Below are 23707 nucleotides of genomic sequence, written 5' to 3'. Positions count from 1 at the left end.
AAAACACACTTGTAGCCAATCAGCAGTAAGGGCCGTGTCTACTAACAGACATCCTTACCGGGGTTGCGTATGTGTGGGGCGGGTCTATCAAAAGAAGGTCCAGATTCTATTGGGGTAGGGGTGTGTATGTTTATGTGATTTCAAATATCAACATTGGCTTTCAAACATTGTGCACTCCGCCTTTAACATAAATTAAAAGCTTGTAAACGATAAAAGTGTTGTTTCACTTAAAGGAATAGTTCACCCATAAATAAAAATTCAGTTACCATTTAGGCCCTGTCCCAAATGGCACACTCCGGTGACATCATGTAGTGCAGACCCTATGGACCCTTGACGCGACCTTGAAGCAAGAGGGTGCACCGAAGTTGTATTTTGGGACAGACTCGAGCGTCACGCCGGAAATAGGAAGAGAAATTGCCCATCAGTGTGAACTCCCTTCCGTCGTCTGATTGGTTTGATTTCTCTTTCGCAAGGACTTCTGGGTTGGTAGAGATGCGCGAAGCCTGCTGCAGTGCGGGCTTCACCGAAGACCGCATCAAGGGTTCAAAGGGGGCGCTGATGAGCACACTTCGAAGCGAAAAAATGACAGATGGGACACCCTACGGACTCATAGACTAAGCGAGCATGCGCAATTTAAAGGAATATTCCATTTTCTTAAAAGAAAAATCCAGATAATTTACTCACCACCATGTCATCCAAAATGTTGATGTCTTTCTTTGTTCAGTCGAGAAGAAATTATGTTTTTTGAGGAAAACCTTGCAGGATTTTTCTCATTTTAATTGACTTTAATAGACACCAACAATTAACACTTAACTCAACACGTAACAGTTTTTTTCAACGAAGTTTCAAAGGACTATAAACAATCCCAAACAAGGCATAAGTGTCTTATCTAGCGAAACGATTGTCATTTTTGACAAGAAAAATAACAAATAAACACTTTTAAACCACAACTTCTCGTCTAGATCTGGTCGTGATGCGCAAGGTGACCCCACACAATACGTCATGACGTCAAGAGGTCACAGAAGACGAACGCGAAACTCCGCCCCAGTGTTTACAAGTGTGTTGAAAGAGGACCGTTCCTACGTTGTTGTATGTCAACTGATACTAATTAATGTCTTTGTGTCAGTTTATTATTTACAATGGTCCGCAAATGTGCGTTTTATATATGTAACACGTGACCTCCTTACATCACTACGCATTTACGTTAGGTCGCGCTGGACCCGACCTAGACGAAAAGTTGTGGTTTAAAAGAGCATATTTTTTATTTTTCTTGTCAAAAATGACAATCGTTTTGCTAGATAAGACCCTTATGCCTCGTTTGGGATTGTTTATAGTCCTTACGTGTTGAGTTGAGTGTTAATTGTTGGTGTCTATTAAAGTCCATTAAAATGAGAAAAATCCTGCAATGTTTTCCTCAAAAAACATAATTTCTTCTTGACTGAACAAAGAAAGACATCAACATTTTGGATGACATGGTGGTGAGTAAATTATCTGGATTTTTCTTTTAAGAAAATGTAATATTCCTTTAAGGCTGCGAGACCGAAAGTCCACATGAAGTGCGCCATTTGGGACAGGGCCATTTTTCACCCTCATGTTGTTGTCAACCTGTATGAGTTTCTTTATTCTGTTGAATACAAAAGAAGATATTTGATAAATGATGGTGACCACACAGTTGACGGTACCCACTGGCTTCCATAGTAGGAAAAACAAATAATCTGGAAGTCAGTGGGTACCGACAACTGTATGCTTACCAATAATTATCCAAATATATTTTGTACAAACAAAATGAGGGTGAGTAAATGATGACTTTTTGGGTGAACTATCCCTTCAAGCCAGAACATTTGTCCCCATTTTAAATTTTTCTAGTCTGTCTCTTCTCTGATTGAAATCTGTTTTGTTTGTATACAGCGCATTTGGGATGAGCTGGATCAATGGCATACTCGGATAGCTGAGCTGGAGGCTGATGTTCAGGAGCTGGCCGAGGAGCAGCCTGACCGAGCGCATGTCCTTATGGACCAGCTCACTGAGCCCTTGAAACTCTATCAGACCACAGCCAAACAGGCAGAGCAAAGAACTGCCCTCATCAGCAAAGTGAGATGCTTCCTATAATACTTCTTTCATTTTCATTATTAGAATTGTTTACATATGGGACCAAGGAGGTTTAAAATACCTGGAGTGCTACACAGTCAAACCCTGACCTCTTAGCTAAAAGCAATGTTTTCTCCTATCAGATCCCTGCCTGCCTGCAGGAGTTTGAGGGTTTACTCAGTAGCTCTACCTGCTGGTTAAGAGAGGCTCAGCCCTGGCTGGTTGCCCCCAGATCCTACACTACTGCGAAATGCCTTCACACCCATGCCAACTCTCTCAAGGTCAGATCAGTGCCTTACACTAAAGTTATCTACACTTGATTCCTGTCTAATTTAACTGGTAGAGCTTTATAATATTATGTTAGTTATGGTACTTTGAATGAGCTTGTTTTTTTATGGCTCTTTGTTGGTGTGTATAGATGATGCTGGGTGAATCCGAGGGATACAAAGCATCTCTAGAGGCTTTCCAGCCGGTCCTGCAGGAGATCGGTCCTGTGTGTGACACCAGCTCTCAGGAGCAGCTCCTCCACATGTCAGTTCAGAAAATCACAGACATCCAGCAAAGCGTTCAGGAGCCTATTTCACACCTTCAGCAACTAGCAGCTGTGAGATATATTAAAATCAGTTATTAATGATATGATAAGTAATATATTTACATGTTTGATTTGGACCATCAGCTTGACATGTTTTTCTTAGGATTTACAGTGAAAAGAGTATATAGTTGGGATATATGATACCAGGAAAGGTTTATTTAAAGCGATACTACAGCTAATATGTTCCAATATGTACCTTTTAAGATACTAATATGCACTCTTTAGGTACAAATGTATACGTTTTGAAAAGGTACTGCCCCAGTGACAGATTTCGTACCTTTATTTCCTAGATTGTTCACACATTATGCAATAAAGAGGTTATTAATGCATGCAAATCTTACATGTAGCATTTTTAATATTTAATACCACACTGTAAAAAATAAATTGTTGGCTCAATGAATTATTTTTTAGTAACTAGTTCCACAGAAATTTTACATTCACTCAATTTCTGTCTCCAAAGTGTACCTGAATTGATGTTTTTTTGTTGGCCCAAACTTGACTCAAATATAAAAAAGTATGTTTGCTCAATTAGCTTTATAGTTCATTCAACTAAAATGTTTTAATCAGTTGAATCTTTAAAAACTTACAGCAAAGACTCTGTCAATTAAAATTTAAGTATTCACTCAATGTTTTATGTGTTACTTCAATTAATATTTATAATTTGGGATTTTTTTTATAACATTTTTAAATAATTTATCAAATAATTTATGCTGGTGTTGTTAACAAAATAATTAACTTCAGTCACATAAAAACAAAAGCTTTTTATTCACATATTCACTTATCATACAGACTGAACATACAGAATTAAGTCTTCTTTAAATAGAGGGCATAAAACAGTCAAAAAAGCACTCCAAAGTCAGTCAGAACATCTGCAGGGCCATTTAGGAGACTTTCTTCAGCCCGTACAAGAGGAGACAGTCTCGCTATTTATCCCTCTGGTCTGCCTCTCACATAAACAGAGGAATATAAACACACACGCATACATAAATAACATGTTTAATATAATAAAGCTTGACGGTGAAAGACTTTATTCCCTAAAATAACGTTAATGTTAGGCCAAATTTTCCTCAGAAATCACACATAATTAAACACTATTGGGCGGTTTTCTCGGACAGGGTTTATCACTGACTAAAATACTGACATCTCTTAACATATGACTGCTATTGTTTTGTCTCGAAATGCACGCCAGTATTGTATTTTATAAGGTTTGTTTGTAAAAATGTCCCAATTATAATAAAGACCGAGTTCTAAACCCTGTCCGGTAAACCAACCCTATATCCAGGCTATCTTAACTAAAATACCTCCACTTTACTTCGGACACACAACATAACACACTTTTAAATATATCTTTACAAAAATGTCATTACAAAAACGTCGAGTATTTGCGTCTTTGCCGATTAATATATTCTAAAATTAACATTTAATTACAACCACTTACCTGACGTGAACTTGAGGAAACGGCTGATGACTTGTGTCCTTGTGTGAAACAGTAAGTGATTCCGGCTGTATGTGCGGACTGATCTCAGATGAAATGACCTGTAATCCAGATCCTTCCGAGTAAAGACATTTTAAATTCAAAATACACAGACGCACGCACATACATACACACATGCACGCGGGTACACACGGGTATATTTATAAGTTTTATTTAAGATTGTTATGATATTGGGACTATTTCTCCACTCGCTCCTTCAGCTCTGAAGTTCAAATTCGCAGGCAGTACGCAGCCCAGTTATAACAAATGTGAAAGATATGAAATATCATTCAACAGCGATATCAATTAAGTGCAATTCTAAAATATGATTTAAAACATACCGGTAAACCTTTTATTATTAAATATAAGAAATTAAAATGAATTCAATCACATGTTTAAACGCCACAGAGATATCAGAGCCAACAGTCGATTTCTGATGCGCTTGCCGAGGCGAGGCTGCGCTGGGCGTGATCGCTTAAGCGCCGGTGATTTTCTGGAGCTCATCTGGAGCTCTTCTCCGTCCGAAAGTGTCCGAGCACATTTTTAAATAGACGCTATCTTTATTAACCGACCGCATATTTACACTTAAAGCACATACATTGTAGACTTAAAATAATATGTCTTCTCAACTAAGCCCAAACAAGAAAATTGGTTTAACTTATATGTTTTTGCCCGTCCAACATTTCATTAATTGGATTTTTTACAGTGCATAATGCCATTTTTCAATGATTTCCTTCCCTAAATTTTCACCTGAATTCACTCATAACTATGTAGGAGATGGATGCAATTGAAACCGAGGTAAATTTGATGGAGCAGAACCTGACAAAAATAAGAACTATCCTATCCACCACTGACGCAGAAGACATGTCTCCTGAAGAGCATCTTCAAAACCGAGAGGTATGCAACTTTTAGTTTATTCGCAATGCATGAGTTGTCTCATTTTCGAAATGCATAACTTCTCTCTTTTCTCAAATAGATCATCCTGGCTAATATCCAATCCATGAAGAGGACCATTGATGAGATTGAGAGCTGCAGGCCGGGTCTGGGTCTTCCTGCAGGTGCAGAACAGACTCTAACAGCTTTCCATTGGGCCCAAGAGCTTCGGCAGCCCATCCAGGAGCTCGAGCATCTCACTGTGGAGCAGAGCGCAGCGCTGAGGGTCTGTCACTTTACCCGTGTTCATTTAACTTTCCTGTTAATTTCATTTCAGCCTAATAAATGAATCCATGAGAGGCAGTTTTTACTCAAAGTTTATTTGTCAAATTTGAAAAAAGACATTTTAAATAAGACATTTTAAAGCATCACACTTATATTTCGTTGGTCTGACATAAGTTTGCAGAGTATCAGTTAAGCATGGATCTGACCTGAACAATTTTATTTACAAAATCAGCCCATAGTGCAATGTATCGATTGTGTTGTGAAGGACTCATAACACTTCATTTCACCAAAGACAACATCATAATGAGACATTCATAGTCTAATGTTCAGCTTGACCTTGAGTCTGTCTAGTAGGAGCATGTTAGTCCATTTTATCACAGTGCAGTAAATTTGTAGTCTTGAGAAGTGTGTCCGTGAGAAGTGCATGACCTTTCTTTCATGTCTGTGGGAATTAGGGGAGTAAAGCATCCTTGAGCTTGAATGCCGACTCGAGGGAAGTTGTGTATGGGAACTTTCTTACTGTTATGTCAAACCTTGTGTGTCTTAAATCATTACTGGCATGACTTTATTAGCAAAGGTTGTGGTATGCATGTACAGTTAGGGCAGTAGTATGATATCTCATGATCTTTATGCATGTCCTTGTTAGTGTACATTTTAAATAATTAAATGGTTGAAGAATCTAATCAATCGTTTGGTTGTTAGGTGGGATGAATAAAAGGATTTAAAAAAAATTGTTTTTTGAAGATGTATTAATATTTAATAAGGCAAGTATTGCCTCGATTATATTCAAAAACAACAATCAATAAAACACAAAATCTTATTTTAAGATTTTTGTCATTTGTGCTGTATCTCTGCTCAGGCCTCTATTGGTCAACCAGCTGAAACGATTCCCTCTTCTGATCAAACCGGGGTGGATTTCACTTTGTCACACCTTTACACTGGTGATATGGTAAGTAACTTTATACAGCTCACGTAATGCGCTCAAAATAATTTAATCTGGAGTATGTTCCAGATTATCTGTTTTGATTTGGTCCATTCGTAAGGGCTACAGAAATAATATACTGTATCAATTTTCTTGGATCTGTTAAGCGGGTGTCTATAGAAAGCCCTAACAATGATGATGAAGAATGTGTCAGTCCGTCATCATCAACAGGAACTCTCACATGCAGCTCTCCAGAGGTAAAACATTAAATATTTCTTAATTTTCACCGTAAAATCAAACTTTTTTATGTTTAAGTGCTATAATTGTGTCCCCAGTGCTTCTATCAACCTACAAAATGTGAAAAAGATAAACCCAGTAACTTGTGAAAAAATAGGTCATTGAAATATGGCTCCCTTTATGACGTCATAAGGGGATCTTATTATAATAATACCGCCCCTTAATCTGCACTATCCAACCACGGCAATGCCATTTAGTGCAAAGAGAAAGAGAAAGAAAAAATTATTGACAGCACAACCATCATTGTGATCAGTGTTTGCATTTCATCAGCTCATTTGCATTTTAAAGGACACACTCATTTTACTTGCACCTACAAAGTGGCAAATTTAAAATGATATAAGAAATTATGTATAATATGTTAATTTGAGCTTAAACTTCACATATGTACCCCGGGGACACCAAAGATTTATTTTACATCTTTTAAAAAAGTCTTGGAAATGTCCCATTTAAACCCAAAGTATACTTTATATTACATTAGTATAAATGACTCATTTTTTTTCTTGCACTGAGGTATATTTACATCCCAATCTAATGTTTTTTATGATCACGTTATCGCCAAAATTTCAACAGTATTTATGTATTGTTATACAACTCCCAAATACTTGATCTAGATTGGCTGTGGCATTCTGCATTCAAATATTTTGTACAGTGCCTACAATGAGTATATCCAGGGGCGTAGCTAGAATTTTAGTTTTGGGGGGTCCCATCTTAAAATATGGGGGCACTCTATATATATATAGCTTAACACCTATAAATAAAACAGCTTAACACATTTAAAACAGCATATTTACTTCACCGTTTCAGCAGAACATGAAGTAAACTCAGATGATATGGATGGCACATTTTCTTCTTCTCGCTCATCTTTCCGTGCTTTTTTTGGAAAAACTTCATATTGTACTTTGCACGCCAACTGCCATTGTCACCAAATATTAATGAACTCTCATGCAAAGATGACAGCATAAGTTACGCACAACAACACATGACATGAGCTAATCCAATCAAGTTTGAAAACAGCTGTCAATCAGACTAAGAAATCAACATTTTGTTATTTTTTTTAAAGCAATTGGAAATCTGAGGTAGCGGACATGTAAATGAGGGGGCCAAGGCCCACCCAGGCCCCCTCGTGGCAATGCCCCTGAGTATATCTGACAATCTAGGCAAACAATGTGATAGTTTTATAGTTTCATGTCTCTTGTTGCACTCTTTGGTCATTAAAAATGTTATGTCTGTAGTGGCTGTGTAATAGGTGGGGTATAGTACAAGTAGCCCATCCATATCAGAGAATAAACTCATTCAGGCTAATACAACACTGTTTTAGGGTTTATTCTGTAATAATATTTGGCTATCTGTACTTCTGTCTTTTTTTATTTAATCTCGAAACATTGGCTTTTACTGTATTTCTGGAAATGTCAATTCTATGATTCATTTGTGATTCAGACTAAGCACATTTACCACCATGTCCACCTTCACTAACAGGTGCTTCAGCTTTATTCATTTTCTCTTCTATCTCTGTATCAGGACCCAGAAGAGAAACCCACAGAAGAATATGAGAATGAAACATCTGCTGTAATAAAGTGTGTCACCAAGGTATGGACTGGACCCAGTAAAACTCTTTTACTTTAAGTATTGCTTAATCTGCCCACATATGCACAGTGCAGTTTATTTACAAGTGCTTTACGAAAGTAAGAGTTCAAGAGTCATTTAATTCATTGCCTTTCTGTCACCTGTTCATTATCATATATTATAGAAAAGCAAAAGTTTTGCAAACATGGGCAGGAACAGATATGTTATTATGCAAAAAGATCCTGAGGTTGTGGTACTGATGCTGATCTAAAGGCCCAGAGCCACAAATTCTGCAGTGAAAACACACAGAATGATTCTGTCAGGCATTGACATCAACACCAGGACCCTGTTGTTGAAAATCAAGATACTTCTGCTAGTTTATACGAGTTCAAATAATAGCATTTAAGTCTAGTGTTTAATATTTTGCCACATGTCATGGATAGAATTCCTCAACTAAATATTTCCCATACTGTTGTATCTGTCTTCAGAAATCTTCTCCAGAAGATGTAGACAAAATAGATTTGGCTGCTGTCCAGTATTCATCAGTGTTACAGGAATCAAATCCAGAATGTTGTTTACCGGATTCTTTGCTCTCTGAAATATCTGTCACGGACGACGGATCAATAACTGAGCTTATCCCATCTCTTGCTGCACCAGCACTCCAACACTTTGATGATTTTACAAATCAAAGTTCTCAAGAGCCTGATATAACAAATAAAGATGCTGTTTCAAGTACAAAAGAACACGAGAACATGCACCAAGTTACCAAGGTAACTGCAGAAGTACCCGCAAAGCCTGCAATAGGCTCGGTAAACACAGGCTTTAAAACCAGTGATTTGACCAAAGCGTCTGCAGGTGAAAACAAGGAATCTATAACCATAGAAACAGGTACAAGTAATCAAGAGAACCTGCAAGTCCCACAATCATCTGACAGTGATACAGTAGAAGTTACTGATGATCTACAAACTCAACATGAATGCATCACAACTGATCCAGAGACAAAGCTGCAAGAGTTCGCTATTCTTTCCACTGCGCCTACCTTACAAGATATCAGATCGCAGAAAGAAACAACACTGGTAAATCTGAAGTCTAGTACTAACTTTAAATCTAATATTTTAAGTTTAAACAGATAATCCATGACTATTTAATTCTGTCTTTAGGAGATGCAATGTGAAATGAAAGAGCAAAGAGATCTGATTGAGGTCATTGCTCAACTTCAGCAGCACACTTGGTAAGCAGAACTCCCACTAGATAAAGACTCTAAAGTACTTTGGAGACTGAATAGAGATGTACCATTCACTGAATACCATGCTTGTCAAGACAACACTTCCAAACTGATTTTTCTTGTCCTACAGTGCAACAACATTCAGTGATCTGCCACAGTCTGTGGAAGAAAAAGAGAGTTTGACTCAAATTCTCCTTAAATTAAAGGAAAGACCAGAGGCACTGGAATCATGCCAGGATACCAGTTCACTTGAGGTCAGTTTCAGGCCTGCGAAAACACTCACAAGCCCAACAGACTATCTTTATATGAGTCAGATTTACTTGCAGTAAATCTGCCGTGTTCCTAGTTCAATCGTTCAAAACTATTAAAAGATATTGGTAACACTTTACAATGAGTTTGGATTAGTAAACATTAGTAAATGCATTAGCTACAGTAACAGGAACAAAAGGGATTTCAGCATTTATTAAGTCTTGTTAATGTAAGTTATAATTAATACAAATTATACTTCGTTATAGCCTTTTATTCAGATAAGCTTTTAGTTGACTGGGCTTCTATGTTTTGTTTTTAATTGTTTAAATTGCTTGCAATTTGTTTGCACTGTTGCACTTTGTAAAGCACTTTGTGGTTGTATCTGTGATGCTATATATTTTTGTAACTTTTAACAAATTAAGTTAAACAATATCAACTTGTTTTTATAAGTTATATCAACTTATCACAGGTCAAAACTTAAAATAGTAAGTTGAATTGACTGTGTGGTGCATTAAGTAAGGAATAATTGACGACGGGCCATTGAATTATAAGAAAATAATGCACACCAAGGTGGTAATGCGGCACGACGCAAAGCGGAGTGCCGTTACACCGCAGGTGTGCATTATTTTCAAATAATTCAAAGGACCGGAGTCAATTATTCCGCTTATACCACGGTTACCACAAACATTACTCTGGTGCCTATTTTTAAGACATTTGAAAAATTAGGTGTGCGGTTTACAGAAAAATAATCAACACCCATAGAACATTTCTCAGCCAATCAGAATGCAGCATTCAACAGACCCGTGGTATAATTCATGTTAACAGCTAAATGTATGATTTAAAAAAATGTATTAGTAAATGCTAAAATTAACGTGAACCAAAAGATTTTTTACATCTTATAAAATTTTCAAAATGTGATGGACCACAAACATGAGGATAAAAATCCTAGGAAGAACCGTTTTGCACCTATAGTGTGTGGTGTGCCATGATGTGTCAAAGACAACAACACACCAAACAGAACAGATTTTAAACCAAAGTCTCGACTGTGAACACAGGAAATCTCGCGAGACTTAAAGGAATAGTCAATTTTCTTGAAGGAAAGATACAGATAATTTACTCACCACCATGTCATCCAAAATGTTGATGTCTTGAGAAGAAATTATGTTTTTTGAGGAAAACATTGCAGGATTTTTCTAATTTTAATGGACTTTAATAGAGCCCAATATTTAATACTTAAAGGTGCAGTGTGTAAATTATAGTACATCTAGAGGTGAGGTTGCAAATTGCCACGAACATTTCAGTCCACCGTTCACCGAAACGCATAGAGAAGCTACGGTAGCCGCCACCAGGCAACCATGTCATCGTTGGAGACAACTTAGTAAAAAAAGTGTGTCCGTTAAGGGCTTTTGTAGAAACAAAATGGCGACTTCCATGTAAGGGGACCCTCTGTGTATGTAGATAAAAACGTCTCATTCTAAGGAAATAAAAACGTAACACTTCATTATGAAAGGTCTTTATACACCACTGATAATATAGTTATGTATTTTATATAGTATTTCTGTCAAGAGATCCTTATGAAATGTACACACTACACCTTTGACTCAACAATTAACAGTTTTTTTTCAACGGAGTTTCAAAGGTCTATAAATGATCCCAAATGAGGCATAAGGGTCTTATCTAGCGAAACGATTGTCATTTTTGACAAGAAAAATAAAAAATATGCTCATTTAAACCACAACTTCTCGTCTAGATCCGGTCGTGATGCGCCAGCGTGACCCCACGTAATACGTCATGACGTCAAGAGGTCACAGAGGACGAACGCGAAACTCCGCCCAGTGTTTACAACTGGTTGAAAGAAGACCGATCCGACGTTGTTGTATGTTGAATGATAATAAATTAATGTCTTTGTGTCAGTTTATTGTTTACAATGGTCCGCAAATTTGCGTTTTATATATGTAACACGTGACCTCCCTACGTCACCACGCATTTACGTTAGGTTGCGCTGGACCGGACCCAGATGAAAAGTTGTGGTTTAAAAGAGCATATTTTTTATTTTTCTTGTCAAAAATGACAATCGTATTACTAGATAAGACCCTTATGCCTCGTTTGGGATCGTTTATAGTCCTTTGAAACTCCGTTGAAAAAAAAAGTGTTGAGTTAAGTGTTGGTGTCCATTAAAGTCCATTAAAATGAGAAAAATCCTGCAAGGTTTTCCCCAAAAAAACATGATTTCTTATCGACTGAACAAAGAAAGACATCAACATTTTGGATGACATGGTGGTGAGTAAATTATCTGGATTTTTCTTTTAAGAAAATGGAATATTCCTTTAAGAATAAGCATGGCAGACGAAATGCAGGAAGAAATTTTAATGATAGTGTTTGGAATGATTTTCACAGAAAATTCAAGAAAAGTTCAAGTTCACTTTGCATCAACTTCACTTTGTGCTGCGCCATGACTGATTCCGTCTTCCATCATCTCGCTTCGATATTGTTTCATTTCACGTGATAATCTCAAGAGCGTGCGCACGTTTGTCCTTGGGGTTCCCCCCACACATCAGGATTTCTGATCGTAAATATTAAACATGATCAGGGCGGCTCCGACATATTTCCGATCAGGTTCGAACACTCTTAACACACCTCACACCAAGGGAAAATCTGATAAGATCTGATTTAATCTGTAGAACCATCAAGATCATTCGGGACATAGCTAGGATTGATTGTTGGAAGGAAGGAAATTGGATCAAAAACAGCCTGATTATCTTTTAGTGTGTACCCAGCATAAGATGAATAAATGCTGTAGAGCAGGGGTCTCCAAAATGTTGCCCGGGGAGAGTCTGTGAGTTGCCCCCCAAAGCAAATTCTATTAATAGTCTCAATTGTAATATTTATTAATTACATATTTTTTATATTAGCTGGGCTTGGTTAACATTTTGAACAATACTAAAACATGTCAACAAGTAAAACAAAAAATGTTTTGAGTAGACTATATCAAAAAGTAGCCTTCCAGATTGTTTTATCCCTTGTGGTAGCCCTTGCCCACAAAAAAGTTGGAGACCCCTGCTGTAGAGGTATTGAAAGTTATGTTAGCTAATGCATTAACTTATATAACTTTATTGTAAAGTATTACCAAATATATTTTACAGAGGAATCTATTAGACTGATTCAGTCAATCTAAGCCCTTTTGTTTCTTATTACACAGACTAGAGATTATCTGTCAGAGAGTGCTGGAGAATCTCAGACTTCAACCAAACTCACCAAGGACTTTTCATGCCTAAAGGTATTCAATAAAATGTCTTTCTTCTTTTCTTTCTACCTTATTTTCTTTCCTTCCCTCCTTCCTTCCTTTCCATGATATTATGCCATATATGATGTTAAGTGTGTTTTCTGTAAGGGTGGCATATGTACCTTGGCACATGAGCGCAGATGGTCTGTGGGACAGAATGGTCATGAGCTACAGAGATGTTGTGAAGCTCTTCTGAAAAATCTAAAGGGTCTCGTGGACCTGGGCTCTGAACGGCTGCAATGCAGTCAGGATGCACACCCACATGACTGCAGCGAGCTGCACTGTCTGCTTAAAGAACACAAGGTACACAGCTGGGCTGTGGTTGTTAAATCATATTAATGTTTTAATAAACAGTTGTTGTTGTTATTATTATTAATCACAATATTTGTATTAAAAATAAACATATTGGTAGGTATAATGTCTTACATTGACTTTTTATTGTTTGCACTTGACTGGTAACAGAAATACTTCAGAGGTTTGGGACAGAACCTTGTCATGTTTAAGCTGCTGTCCCATAAGCTGCCAGAAGGAGCACTGCATGGCCAGGCAGAGGTGGAAAACTTAATAGCAGAACTACAGGACAAAGCACAAAATCTTGGAGTCCAAATGCAACACAACTTACAGGTGCAGTGCATTTGGTTGATAAAACCGTATCCTCCAGAGAGGGGTAATGCTGCCATAATTAAAGTTTTTATGATTAGATTTACATCTAATAGATCAGTGTGTCAATTAAGCACTACAGACCTGAACAAATGTAACTGTCACAACTGTAGATCAGAAGAGAATAAAATGTATGAAATAAACAGACACTGAATCTCTTTAACTCTTCTGTACATGTGTTGTAGGAGTGGTCTCGGTGTGATGAGGTCACAGAAAAACTGTGTAAGCAGTTAGATGAACTCGAGTCATGCGTGTCCAAGGCAGATTCAGAGATGGAGGGCGACCTGCAGGTTCAGCTGCAGTCCTATGAGGTCAGTTTTGCACAGGGTGCATATGTGACCCGTCACAGAAACCAGTGACACAAGTCGGCAGCACAAGTTTCGAGATAATGAGAAACAAAGTTTTTTTTTTTTTCAAAATTTGTGATTATCGTTTTATAGCAGAATCTGTTAGTTGAGATCACGAAGAAGCCTCTCCATGTTTGAGATAGCCGTTTTTGTATATTTAAAAGCGTACATTTTGCGGTTGAAATCGGCTTGTTTTTCCGGCGATTCTAGCGTGCGGGGGGGGGGGGGGTGTCATTATCTGTGTGTATTTACATACTGTATAAGCGGCTTTTGTTTTCGCCCCCGCCCTCAAAGGGAACAGCGTGACTACTAAATAAGGCTAGTTTGCCCAAAAATGAAAATAATGTAGTCGTTCTAAACTCGGAAGACCTCCGTTCATCTTCGGAACACAGTTTAAGATGTTTCAACGTTAGATTTAGTCCGAGATCTTTCTGTCCCTCCATTGAAAATCTATGTACAGTTTCCTTGTCCAGAAAGGTAATAAAAACATCATCAAAGTAGTCCATGTGACATCAGTGGGTCAGTTAGAATGTGTTGAAGCATCGAAAATACATTTTGGTCCAAAAATAGCAAGAATTACGACTTTATTCAGCATTGTCTTCCGGCTCTGTTGTGAACCGCGTGATGTCACATGACTGTAGTGATGCGGCTGAACTGTTCCTCAGACATGTTTGCTACACTTTTTTTTTCAAACTTATAGCTACGTCTCCCCAGACTGTAAATGAAGCTCGGGCGCACAAAACAGAAGAAATAAAGAAGCTGGGGCGGAACAGATAACAGTCAGCTGCGTCGTACGTCAGCCACGTCACTGACTTTATGCAGCGTTGCAGTTGTATGATGTCAAAGTACCGCGAGAGCTCTTCAAGAAATCTTACAGAGTAGTTTAATTTTGACTCGCTCTCGCGGTACTTTGACGTCATCTGTCTGTCAGTTCTTGCAGCGCAGCATGAAGTCAAACACACACAAAAAAGTCACACAGAGATCGTTGATTTCATTATGTATAATTGGCTGCATGTTTTGTCTATCTATATTTTCCATGAAGTCATTGGCTGATGGAGGAACGAGCGAGCTATTGGTTACATCCCTAAAGGACGTCACGTTTTCGACGGTGCTGTTTGGATTATCTATTATTATTATATGACTCGCCAACAGTGTAACAAACTATTTTTTATATTACTCATTACTAGTTACTCCTTTCAAAAGTAATATTATTACTTTACTTATTACTACCAGTAATTAGTTACACTACTGATTACATTACTTTTCCATAACACCCTAAAAATAATTGCATCATAAATAATTGGTAATTGCATATTTTTGCAGTCTAAATTGCTATTTTTTTTAAACAACTTCTGTAATTTAATAAAGCAGTTACATATATATACAAAAATCGGCAACATGGCTCAAGCAGGTGGAACCAAGCAAACATGTTGGCTAAATGAAAAAAGTGCTAGCTTCCTGCGTTGGTGACGTTGTGACAATGTAATAACTAGATGTTTTTCTTTCTTTTTTTGATGGTAACTGTAATATTATTACACACATGTTTTAGTAATTAGCTGCACTACTACTGTAGTTACCAGGGAAAGTAATATTATTACTAGTAATTAGTTACTGTCCAACACTGCTCGCCAGCCAATGGTGAGTCGTAGACATAAAGGAGTCCTCTCTGTTCATTGGCTAAATGTTGCATAAGAATATTTTACTTTTTTAAGTCCGGCACACTTCGTTCCAGATTTAATTACCCAGAATGATGGTTGCCATATCAGCAGAACTTCATGTTCGCGTCAGACGCTCTTGTATTATTTGTCCCCCGCACGATTGTGTAAGCTCATTTGTCAGCTACACTGACTCACACGGAACAGTCAGCCATAAACAGCGAGCCGTATTATTTTCCCCTTCTGACTACCAAAGCTCATTACTCAACTGGATTGGTTCGGGAGGAACAGCATGCAACCCTTTTGTGTGCCTTTAATAGATGTGCATCCAACTCTCTCCCATCCATACAAGCCACTCAGATTGAACAGGGGCTGAGATGCTGAGGGAGAGGGTGGATGAGATGAGTTATGCTTGAACAGTGGTCCTCAAACTTTGAGAGCACCGTACCATATTTAAACACATCAGAGTACCACCTGATCACCACATTAAGTTTTCCTATTTTTGTGGGAAAAAATATTTTATTTCTTGGCAGACCTCTTGTAAAATCAATAGTGCATCATGTGTTAAAACAACACAATATTTTATAATTAGGGTTGTGAAGGAAAAAGTTTTGTGCACTCTCAAAATAAAGGTGCTACAAGCATTCTGACATAAAATAACCATCTCTGGTTCTTTAAAGATGTTTGATTTCATTCTAACCTTTTAATAGTCTGAAGACATTTTGTAAAACAGAAAGTCTTTTCAGATGTTAAAGGTGCAGTGTGTAATTTTTTAGAAGGATCTCTTGACAGGAATGCAAAATAATATACAAAACTATATTATCAGGGGTGTATAAAAACTTTTTATAATGAACCGTTATGTTTTTATTACCTTAGAATGAGATGTTTTTATCTACATACACGAGGGTCCCCTTACGTAGAAGTCGTCATTTTGTGCCGCCATGTTTCTACAGAAGCTCTTAACAGACAAACTTTTTTACTAAGTTGTCTCCGACGATGACATGTTTTTCCGCTGGCGTCTACCGTAGTTTCTCTATGCATTTCAAAAGCGAGGGGTGAGCAGTCGTTGGTTGCAATTCGCAACCTCACCATTAGATGCTGCTAAAATTTACACACTGCACCTTTAAATGTTTTTACAGGAACAGCCAAAATGTTTTTTTTCTATTGCATAATTTAGCATATTTATTGCTAAAACTGTATAAAATAATGGATACTCACTCTCTTTCTCTCTTTCTTTCTCTCTCTCTATTTTTAGGAATTGCACAAAGCCCTGGAAGACATGAAGCCTGAGGTGGGAGAAATCCAGGACCAACTCAAGGTCCTACAGAACAAGGGTTGCTGCCGTGAGCGGCCCGGTCAGACCACTACAAGATCACTGTTGTTAACACGCTGGCAGGAGCTCCGTATACAAGTAGAGCGAAAGATCCAAACCACAAAAACAATCAGAAAGAATATTGAAAGGTATGAGAAACACCATGCACAAATAGCATGATTAAAAGAGCAATAATTCAGTTTTATATTGAAGGAATGGCCATTTTACATCTTGCCTTGACTTCTAGGAACATTTTGTCAAAGTAAAGAGATTAAATTGGGAATATTATGAAACCCACACATCACACATTTTTTATTAAAATGAAACCCATAATAGCTAAGAACACATTCAAATTAAATCATGAATCTTTAAAGGGGACATATCAGGAAAATCTGACTTTTCCATGTTTAAGTGCTTTAATTGGGTCCCCAGTGCTAGTATCAACCTAGAAAATGTGAAAAAGAACAACCCAGTAACTTAGATTTGGTAAACCAGTCTCTGAAAGCATGTAAAAAACAGGTCATTGAAATTTGGCTCCCCTTGTGATGTCAGAAGGGGATAAAACCGGCCCTTAAAGGGATAGTTCGGCCAAAAATGATATTAAATACATGATTTACTCACAAAATCATAAAATATATATCCATTTAAATTTTTGTATAAAAACTTTAAACTGTGAGATAAATAGTAATTTTTACTTCACAAAATAAACCCAAATTGCTCCAGGATGATAAATAAAGGTCTTCTGAGAGTAATCCGTGCAGTTTCGTTGTAGAAATATCCACATTTAAAACTTTATAAACGAAAACAACTTGCATCCGGTAATGCTGCCATCTTAGTCGCGTCCGTATTCAGGATGAGAGCTTTACGCAGCGTACGGAGGTTTCTCTGCTGGTGCTCTGTGCCCTCGCCCTCCGAATTTGTCATACGTCACTAAGAAAAGTGCGTACACTACGCTAATACTCTCTCCTGAATACAGAGGAGTCTAAGATGGCGGCGCTACCAGAAGGTAGTTATTTTTGTTTATAAAGTTTTAAATATGGATATTTCTACAACAACACCTTGCGGATTACCCTCAGAAGACCTTTGTTTATCATCCTGGAGCGGTTTGGATTTATTTTGTGAAGGACGGTTGCACATTTTTTGGACTTGAAGATCGTGGACCCCGTAACTTCACATTTAATTAACTGAAAGATCTAAAACATTTTCTAAAATATCTGAAAATGTGTTTGTCTGAAAAACGATGGACATATGCAACTCAGACAGCTTGGGGGTGAGTAAATCATGGGTTTAATATCATTTTTGGCCGAACTATCCCTTTAATCTGCACTATCCAACCACGGCACTGCCGTTTAGTACAGAGATCAGCTCATGTGCATTTGAAAAGACAGCACATTTTTGTTCACACCTACAAAGTGGCAATTTTAACATGCTATAATAAATTATCTATATGGTATTTTGAGCTAAAACTTGAGCATACTCACTTTGGGGACACCAAAGATTTATTTGACATCTTAAAATGGTATTGTGAAATGATCCCTTTAAAACTTTTCTTTGTGTTCAAAAATGACATTAGCTGCTCCAAGGGCTAGTGAGCAGCCTATGTAGGCAGTTGTCTTCTAAGGCAGCATCCTAATTCTCTTGAAACCTCCTAATTTACTGATTTACATGTATTCTGCATGCCATGCAACACACCATAGATAGTAGGAACCAAATTTTTGAGCATTTTTTCAAAACTTGATTTTTTCGGAGTTGCATTTTCATGAGTTGTTTAGAGCAGGGGTTTTTAAACTTGGTGCTGGGGGTCCCAGAGAAAAAAGACAGAGCAAAATTATAAATATTTACTATTTAGCCAATTATTTGGAAAAATATGCTTTTAATCTTTTTTAATATCTAAATTACTATTTATCTAACAGTTTTTTTTTATAAAAAAATATAAATGGATATGTATTTTATGATGGGGTGGGGTCCATCGCATAATTTGGGGGTCCTTGCCATCATGTTTAGAGGACATGCTTTGGTATAATATGCAACGCAACAGCTGTGGATTTCTGTTTTTGTTTGTAGCTTTCAACATGACTCAACTGAACTTGAAGCGTGGATGAGCAGTACTAATGAACAGGTTCAGAAGTGGATTAGCTTCTCTGATTCAGATCTTAAGGACTCCAGACTCAGCCTTACCCAGCTCATGGTGATTAAAACTTGCGATTTTTTTTTTCTTTATCATGTTGACCGCATACAGTCCTGAATGTCTCAATGAAATCCATCTTATATGTGTGTGATGCAGGAGTTCCTAAGAGAGCTGAACGTCAGGTCTTCACAGAAAGATTCTGCAGTCTGCGCCGGCATGCGCATACTGCAGCTGACAGACAGCAAGTCTTCAACACTACGCAAACAACTGACTCAGCTTGAGCAGGGCTGGATGAACCTAACTGACATGGTGCCCAGCATTCACCAGAAACAACAACAGGTAGGAAACGTCAAAGTGTCTCCATCCATCTCTAGCTCTCACACATCTCTCCATTAATAAACAAATCTTCCTATAGGTGTTGGCGAGCCAGTCACCGAGTCAGATCTTGGCTGAGTTGAACTGTTGGCTTGAGCATGTTGAAGGTCGACTTGATCAAGAGAAGTCTGGGGTTCATCTTGCATTGGATTCCAATGGGCTATCGAAACATTTACAGTCTTTGAAGGTTTTACACTTAGGATTTTGGCAATCATTCTGCAACTTCCTTATTGTTTTGCATACAGTAATTTAACCTTTTATTGCATTTATGCATCTTAGAATGTGAAGAGCGAGTTAACCTCCCGCCAATCCTGTCTCGACTTTCTGAACCAGTCTGTTGAAGAGATGAGCTCTGTGAATGAACCAACCAAACGCAATGAACGAATCATCTTTGCCGAGCAACTAGGAGCTCTTAATCTGAGATGGCTTATTGTACAGAGCGCGGTAGACAGCATGGTGAGTACCAAAGCACAACATGTAATCTTTGTAACTTTTCAAGCCATCCATTGTGATTGGAATTTGTGTACTGTTTTTTCAAAGATACATGATACAGAGGACAAATGGCAGGTCTGCACAAACAGAGAAAGGCGATTTCTTCGTTTACGCAAATGGATCTCTCAACGTTCAGAATGGGTGAAAAACAGCAAAAGACCAGACAGCCGCTCGCAGATTGATCAGGCATTACTCGAGTGTGAGGTGGGTCTCTTATCCATAACTTGCTTGTTTGTATTTTTTTTTGTATTAGTTGTTGTTAGAGTGAATGAGAAAGTTGGTTGAAATGTACTGTTTTATTTTAGGATACAAAGGAAACACTGACCATCAGATTTTCGGAGCTACAAGGTCTGGAAGCTCTCCATGTGTTTGAACAGAAGGATGGCCAACACCCTGGAGATGAAGCTTTCTCCATGCAGGTGAATTCAGCCATCCAAGACTCCAAAGCTTTAAGCGAACAGATAAATTCTTGAACCTTTTGAATGCATCAGCATTTGTGTTCTTGTATTGTTTTCATTGCAATTCATCGATTCTTTTTCTAGACATGCCTAAATTGTTATTTCCATTTATATAATTGCATTGAAGATGAGATGGAAATGTTCAAGATGTTTATAAAAGAACTAAAACTACATAAACTAGAGAGCGTATAAATGGTCTGTATTGAGAAAGTTTTCTACAAGTCCACATGACCAAAAGTGCTGTAGTTATTGAAACCCCTAAGTTCTCTTTCATCAGCTTTGAAGAATCTCCACCAATCCGAATTTAGAATAATTGCTTTATTATCAGTTTTTGATTGCTGAATCGTTGTGTGTCCTCTCTTAGATAAATGCTCTCATGGCCGACCTGCAGCCAGTCAGGGATGAGTGGGCGCACTTTGAATCTGAAATGAGTTCAGTTGGACTGCAGACAGACAGTGCGGTCTACACGCTGGAGCTTTGCAAGGTTCCTCTCTATTCATCTGAGCAGTGTAGAGTTCACGTTGAACGTTTGCAAGTGAGTAAACAACATTGAAGTAACTAAATCTGTGAAATCGTTAGCGATGTTGGCATTCCACAAATTCATCAGTTTTTTTTTTATCTCTGGGTTCTTATAAAAATTCCTAAAGGGCAAAAAATCCACCCCTCCCAGCATCTCCCTCTTTTGCCATTAAACCAAAGCAGTCTTATTAGACATGCTGTTTTGATGTTCTTGTTAATGTGACATCACACTGATAAAGCCCCGCCCACTACAACTGACTGACTGGTTAATTTTACCCAAAATCTTTTCTAAATGTGTTTGTTAGCACATTATAGCTTAATACGGCTTAAGATACTGTTGTTTCAGACAGTATTCACAGGAATTAAAAATATTTTTAAAAGCACTCACTGTCTGTTAGTAAGGGAGTGAGGGCAGTAGCTCATTTGCATTAAATGGTACATTTGAACATGCTACAACAAAGGATCTGTGGGTACTTTGAGTGGAAACTTTACAGACACATTTTAGGCACACCTGAGACTTGTATTACATCTTGTAAAATGTGCATGATATGTGCCCTTTAAAGGGACACTACACTTTCCATCCATTCAGCTGATCTCCAGGTCTTGCAGTACCACTTTTAACATAGCTTAACATAATTGTTTGAATCTGATTAGACCATTAGCATCGCGCTAAAATAGTCCCCTGTTATTGAAAGTTACCAAGGGGACTATTTTCAGGCGCTGCGTGGTATCTTTGCGCCTCCTGCAGCCATGTTACGGCAGCAAAGTCCTTGATTGTTGTGCCAGAGTGGGAGTGTGGTTCCTGGCCGTATCTGCCTAGAAAATCGCAGCGTTTGATTTTCCGTCGGTCTTAGTAAACGATGTAACTACAGAAGAGTCAAGTTTTAAATAGGAAAAATATCGAAACTCTTTGGTTATTTTTGAGCGTGATGCTAATGGTCTAATCAGATTCAATGGATTATGCTAAGCTATGCTAAAAGTGCTAGCGCCAGACCCTGAGATCAGCTAAATGTATTCCAAAACGGTAAGAATCAAATGTTTAACTCTAGGGGAGCTGGAAAATGAGCATATTTTCAAAAAGTCCCTTTAAGGTTAGATATTAGACAAAGTTTAATGATGATATGTAGACCACATCATTCTTGGCATTCTGTCAAATCTAAATTGACTTTCTGTATCATACGTACAGCTATGCTTTGAAATTGTTGCTTTGAAGTAATTAGTATTGTATAAAACATTGTATTACTTTTTTCCTGTCACCACTGATGATTTTTTGTGCTTGCTCACAGAAGTTTCAAAGGGAACTGGAGAGATCAGAGACTTGGACCCACTTAAATGAATTGTTATCTAACTTCAGAGACAAACTCAACCCCGGTGCAGCCACACTGATGTTAAATCGACTGGAGAAGGAGAAGAGCCGGTATTTTATTCTTCAGCCACTACTGGCTTGTTAAAGCCCACTTTCTGTTTAACTGTTAATTATTTTACATGATTTGATGTCTGCATGTTCTTGCTCAAGAATTACAGAGGCAATTTCTATTGTAAAGAAGTGGCCAAATATGCTCAAATGCATGAGCAAGGCAAAAATCGACTAATAGCTTGAATCACTGCGCACTTCATAAAAAATCCATTTTGTTAAGCGTATTAAATTCTGTTTGTTTGTGTGTTTTTTTGTGTCAGACGTCAAGCAGTAATTGAGGACCTGCATGCTGACTTCCTAAATGCCCAGGATGCACTGCAGCTGTGGTTGGAATATGAACGTCTCATGGGAGAAAGCCACAGTCTTCTAAATCAGCACTGGGAGAAGCTTAACAAACTTTTGTGCTCTCCTACCGGTGGAGAAAACACTGTAGAGCTCCTCAACAGCAGGGTGAAAAGCATCAATGTGAGAAACGTATACTATATACAGTACAGGATAAAATAGTTAGAAGTAAGACAACTGCAGAGGAGAAAATTTGAAATACAATAGATCTGAGGTACTATGGCTGCATAATAAACTACTTGTATGAGGAAAAAATGCTCTTTCATAGTGGAACTACCTTTTATGCTGTTTATTAATACAAAAGTTTCTGGTTCAAGGGCCACTTTTTCTACCATTAAGAAATTAACATGGTTTCCAAAGTAATGATGAGGACAAAACTTTAATTCACCAATTTCAACATGAACATGTTAAGTGCAAAGATGTAGATGGCCACAGATGGCCTGCAGCACTTTCATTCAATAGAGCTTTTAAAACGGAGGAACATGAAACATCTGTGCTGAGGATTTTGTTATTGGGTTAAAAATATCAGTAAGACTATGTTCCCTTAAATATACACACATAAATATGAAGAGTTTGGTTCCAAAACGCAATAAATCCAATTTGACTAATTTCGGTAAAAACGTGTTTTCTATACCAAGATGAAAACCACTATTTTCTGTTACAAACGTTCACATAGCATCTTTAGGTTATAATAACATAAAAACTTCAAATCCATAATTTGATTTTCAAAGATTTATTATAAAAACTGATAATTTTTTCCGCAAAATGCAATAAATCCAATAAATAAAGATGTTTTTTAATGCTATAAATCTATTCAATCAATATATAAATGTGCATTCATCTTTGCCATGTTATATTCATTTAGTTGACTAGTGGTATACACTGATAAAAAAAATAAACATTAATGGCATTAATTAAAACACTTACTTTGTCATATTAAGAACACTGTCATTGCTGCTGTCATCCTGCTCGATTTTTGTTGACTTCGCGTAAAATAAAGGAACGTTTTTGATCCCTTGGGGTCAATGTATTAGCATGACAGAAGCTTGATGCTGTGGTGTGAGAACAGGCAACAGCCGGCATGTTTCCTTTGCCCGAGTGCCTCTTGCGTAAATGGTTTACGTTTCTTCCCTGCCACAGAAAACCACCAA

The 23707-nt window shown here is 37.6% G+C and overlaps 1 protein-coding gene across 1 annotated transcript in view; it reads left to right on the top strand.

Moving 5' to 3' along the window:
- The window catches only part of syne2a (spectrin repeat containing, nuclear envelope 2a), a 140337-nt gene that overhangs the window by 82004 nt on the left and 34626 nt on the right, over positions 1-23707 (top strand). The window contains 25 exon segments of the mRNA XM_073855956.1: positions 1909-2091; positions 2232-2369; positions 2507-2692; positions 4929-5051; positions 5131-5313; positions 6172-6261; positions 6402-6491; positions 8050-8118; positions 8583-9170; positions 9255-9325; positions 9450-9573; positions 12768-12845; positions 12960-13154; positions 13314-13475; positions 13697-13822; positions 16769-16974; positions 18890-19013; positions 19110-19292; positions 19369-19515; positions 19608-19784; positions 19869-20024; positions 20126-20287; positions 20649-20813; positions 22084-22214; positions 22475-22679. Of these exon segments, the coding sequence (XP_073712057.1) occupies positions 1909-2091; positions 2232-2369; positions 2507-2692; positions 4929-5051; positions 5131-5313; positions 6172-6261; positions 6402-6491; positions 8050-8118; positions 8583-9170; positions 9255-9325; positions 9450-9573; positions 12768-12845; positions 12960-13154; positions 13314-13475; positions 13697-13822; positions 16769-16974; positions 18890-19013; positions 19110-19292; positions 19369-19515; positions 19608-19784; positions 19869-20024; positions 20126-20287; positions 20649-20813; positions 22084-22214; positions 22475-22679 (4062 nt within the window).

This window comes from Misgurnus anguillicaudatus, chromosome 18, assembly GCF_027580225.2.
Source record: "Misgurnus anguillicaudatus chromosome 18, ASM2758022v2, whole genome shotgun sequence".
Classification (NCBI taxonomy): domain Eukaryota; kingdom Metazoa; phylum Chordata; class Actinopteri; order Cypriniformes; family Cobitidae; genus Misgurnus; species Misgurnus anguillicaudatus.
Note: the sequence above shows the minus strand (reverse complement) of the source record. Positions and strands in the feature narration are given on the sequence as shown.